The 4570-nt window shown below is 40.0% G+C and overlaps 1 protein-coding gene across 1 annotated transcript; it reads right to left on the bottom strand.

The window, feature by feature from the left end:
• Nucleotides 1–2632: 2632 nt before the first annotated feature.
• SSR3 (signal sequence receptor, gamma (translocon-associated protein gamma)) lies at nt 2633–4244 on the bottom strand (the record flags this gene model as incomplete). The annotated part of the gene is made up of 4 exons (XM_010081016.1): nt 2633–2686; nt 3100–3241; nt 3654–3752; nt 4118–4244. Coding segments are annotated over 4 exons (422 nt in total), but the record flags the coding sequence as incomplete, so codon positions are not given.
• Between the last annotated feature and the right edge of the window lie 326 nt (nt 4245–4570).

Genomic DNA, 4570 nt, shown 5'->3' with positions numbered 1-4570 from the left:
CTCTCCAAGCTGACACCGGTCAGGGACAGTGAGCCAAGGTGGAGATGCCACCAAAGCGCTCCTCCCCTCCCCAGAATTCCTTAATGTCACCGCTCTGGGCCACGTCCCCTTGTGTTGCAGTATTAGCTGTGAAAATTCACTATTTAAGTATTTTAAAATCTGCTTGACAGGCAGCACAAAGGCTTTGCCCATTATACAGTTAGCAGCTTTATTATTTTTACAGTAATTATTTTCCCAGCAGCAGACTAGTTCCTTTTCTTACCTCTGGAGGTACAATTTAATGTTCTCTCTTCCCTTCTCATATTAATGGGAATCCAAAAAACTTATTAAAAATATATTAATTCCCAACCTTTTTTTTTTTAATATTGAAAAGGAGGTAGCATTGTCCCTTACTTAAGAGAAAAACCTTAAAACTCAGCTTGCCTATTGCTCTGAGTGCAATGGGACGCCAAGCAGCAGGCTAGCTTTAGGCTGACCTTCAGCATTATACTGAAAAAACTGGGTGCAGCTTGTAGGGGGGATTGCAAGGGAAAAAACCAACAGCAATAACAAAAAATCCCCCAAAATTCTTCTGTGAAGTCCACAGCAAAAGACAAGGCTTTCTGTAGAAAACAACCCACCCACCTGCTTTTGTTTTGGGCTGTCAATGCTGCTAAGTTCCCTCTCCAGAAATATTCTGACACACACTGTGCTCCAGGCCTCGGCAACTGTCGATATCAAAAACCTAAGCTAGGGTGAAAAGCTGTTAATAAAAGACTCAGCGAACTGACAGTAATAGCAGAAGAAAGCGCTGCTGCAAATCACTTTTCTCTAGATGGCAGATTTCCTGGGAAACAGGCCTGCCATCTTCTAAACCACACGCCAGAGCAAGGCTGCCAAGCCCAATGAGTGTATCAGCGCTGGTTGTGCACGAGCCTGGATTGAAGTACTGTGTTCTTTCGGCAGAAGCTGAGCAAAGCACCAGCGCCCAGCAAAACAGCAACGTTCAAGTCCTGTTGCTTACAGAGCGGTCAGCTTTGGCCTCATGTTTGATTCCCACCATTTATAGAAATTTATTTTACATGTGCTAAATACTAAAATAGATACAAATTGTATCCTTTAAGTGAGAGGCCAGCAAAAGTAAAATTACACAAGGCAGGCACCAGCAATATGGAAAAATCTCCTTTCAGAAGTGAATAAACAGGCACAAGTGATAAAGAGAAAAATCCAATCGAGCTAATCTGAAGTGTGTTAAATGACCAACCCGAGAAGTAATTTCAATGACAGCTCTAACGTGCACCAAAACCACTGGAATTTTCATGATGTAAGCACATGAATAGTATTATCTTTACTAGGAAGTAAAGTAAAAGTAAATTATGCACTAGATAGTTGAGATCGAAGGCTCTTGTCCAACAGATGCTGAAGAGAGAGGTAGTGTACTAGTCAGCAGGTCATTGGGTAACGGCTTGGTGAGACTGTCCTGGCTGCACTTTTCAGAAACAGAGAAGTTACAAACTCAGCAGACCCTAGGGCAAGCCAGACACACCCTCTCCTGCACTTCAGAATCCTCACTTTGCTACATTTTACATAAATATGAAGCTTATCGGAGTAAAGCTTAGCAAAGTAATTGTTAAATTAAATCTGATTATAAGCTTTATTTTTCTTCCCTGTTTAGGATTCTAACTCTAATGGCAATATCTAACCTCTACAATAAATTCAATTAATAGTAGTAGAGTTTAACACTTAATGTAGCAGCTACTTTACTGATAGCGCATAAAAAAGACAAAGGATTGTCTGATAAAGCCCTTAAGAAAAGCCAGCTAAAGCAGTTCTGTTAAGCTGTGCCAGGAAAACTGTCAGGTTTGGGGTTTTTTTGTACTTAAAACTACAGAGTTGAATGAAAAAAAACAAAACAAACAAACAAAAAAAAAACCAAGAAAACCAAAACCCTCCACTCAAACCAAAAGCATTTTTCTGGGAGACACTGTCTAGATTTTGTGCTGACTCCAAGTTGTTTAAAAATTAGGACTATTTCCAATGAAAACAACACACATGCTGACTTGTAGAAGGGTCTTTTCCGGAAGCAGAAAGAGTTAACAAACCTCCACACACTGCATGCCCATGAAAATACCCATTTAAAAAAAAAAAAAAAAGAAAAATACAAGGAATTAAATGACAAAAGCACCTCCTCTTTATTAAAACTTTTCAAGTTACAATGACAAATGGTGGATTGTCACTTTCTGTGATTAGTGAGTTTGGCTCTTACACCAGTCACCAAATTTACAGGGGAGTTCTGTTACAGGTTTTCTGTACAACCGTTTGTGCTGCCGCGTGGCAGTCCACCACGGAGTACTCCTCTAACAGTCCGTAGTACCGTCACACCTCTGAAGTGCTTCAGAAAAGTTTTATTTGGTAACTGCTCACACACCATTTCCTTTCATTGCTAAGTAAAAAAATTGATTAATTCAGTTATTGAACAATACCATGTAACGATACCAAAAGCAAATACAATTCAATAATTTGGGATTCAAACCCTCCCCCCCTACCCTCAAGAAGTCACACTATAAAAAAAAAAAAGTATTCCTATTCCACCCTTAAACTTTTGTATGGCAGTTGAACTCTCTCACAGAAATTGGTGTGGGGTTTTTTTTGTCTACTTGGATCCTGTAGATAGCAGAGCAATCAGTCCAGACGATGCACTTATAGAATTTTTTTTTGGAAAAGGTTAAGGACATGTACTTGTAAAGATCCCACTTCTTTTGTACAGAACATTTAGCAGAAGTTTTATGAAAAACAAGGGACTGAAGGAGTTTTCAAATTGCAATGTAGTGACCTGAAATACAGCTTACAATTCAGGTGTCAGCAGGACGCTGAAATGTACTTAACTTTAAGACACTCAAAGTTTAGCCTGGTCTCTTAAAAGCAGTTATAAAATACTGTTAAATAACACAGATCTTTAATTAACACACATGGCCCTGATTGGCAGTACTTATTTACTTAAGTAACAAAAAGTGTTACTTGTGAATTTGATGAAACTATCCTGTAAGGTAAGAGCCCCGGGCAACTAACCCTGAAGGACAATGAGTAGGAACAGGACTCTGGCTGTTTCAAGCCTGATAACAAAGGATACACAGTGGGGTTGAAGTTCTTCAGCACAAAAAATGAAGCAATGATGACCAAGACCAGAAAGAGAGTATTGTTGTAGAAGATGGAAAAAGTTGTTGCTTCATAATCTGCAACTTCATTTTTCTTCCACAGAATTCTAGGAACAAGTAGAGACATTATTTCAGGTAGATTTAAACGGATGCATATGCTGGCACACCCACCATTATGAAGCAATTGACACCCAGAGGTGTAGTAAACCACATTTTGCTGTTCATGTCAGAGCCAGCTTCTAAAAGACAGAGTACAGTTTGCTTTGTTTTGCAGCTCAAGGGCTGAGAGGTTGCCTTACAGGACCTTTCTGATGAAGGTTTCAATGTTTGGGACCTTTCATTGATAGCTTGCCTCAAAAAGGCTTTACAGGTGAACAAAGATCTGACAGTATGGCTTCTACTTACCAGAATACAGGAAAAAAAAAAAAAAAAAGGCCAAGCAACAGTCCCTAACATCTTACCTAGAGCCTTACAGCTACCTGTCAGTATTACAACAAGGGAGAGGACAAAGAGGATTACCTTTCATCCTTCTCCTTCCGTGACATCTTCCTATTGTCTGCCTCAGACAGCTTACGAGTAACTTCTTTGGAAACAGCATCTTCTCTTTTCTGTGCTACTCTGTAACAAACACCATTTATGTTAAAAGTTGAGAAATGAAAAAAAAACAAAACCCACAAACAACCCAATCCTGGGATGCTGTGAAGTTGTATTTACAGTGAAAAATAAAACTTTGCCAAGTCACTGAACAGTTTTGCCAAGCTGAAGGGACAAGTAGTAATAATGAAATGACTAAAAGTATTAGTCAAGTACAGTTTGTGGCAATACCCACTCAGAATGAAGGTAGTTTTGCTAATTCATTGTATTCTTAGCTGACACGGACAGACAATTCCATAATGACAAGAGAGATGAGAGAAACCAATTAGGAGACACTTTTGTTAAAATATTTAATAATAAATTCTACTTTAAATAGCCACCAAACTTACTTGTGTTTGAGAACAAACTTGACATTCTTATATGCAAAAGCTACTAGGTAGGTACTGATGAGGGTCATGACGCTATACAGGACTGCAGACTGAACAAGATCCATGTGCCATATTCTCCAGTAAAGCCCTTGAAAAAAGAAAAAAAAAGACATTTTGAGTGACTTCTTTTTCCAATAAAAATCCCCCCCCAGGAGCCTTATGCAGCACACTAGCTCAGTAATTCGGCACTGGCTCTGCCAGACCAAGGCCAATTCCTGCAAAATCACTTGGGGGGGCCTTCAAACTGCATGAAGAAATATTTTCGCTCTGAGAAATCTGCTCTGCTCGTGGCTGAAAGGGGCCTTTACGAGACCACGTCAGCCTGGGCTGGGCAGCAGCCAGCTTCCCACTGCGCTGAGGCTGACACGTCAGTGCTTCCTCAGCCCCCCGTCCATCCTTACAGACCTCAGAACC

Source organism: Pterocles gutturalis, unplaced genomic scaffold (genome assembly GCF_000699245.1).
Source record: "Pterocles gutturalis isolate BGI_N339 unplaced genomic scaffold, ASM69924v1 scaffold1969, whole genome shotgun sequence".
Taxonomy (NCBI): domain Eukaryota; kingdom Metazoa; phylum Chordata; class Aves; order Pterocliformes; family Pteroclidae; genus Pterocles; species Pterocles gutturalis.
This window is presented reverse-complemented; position numbering and strand designations above follow the sequence as displayed.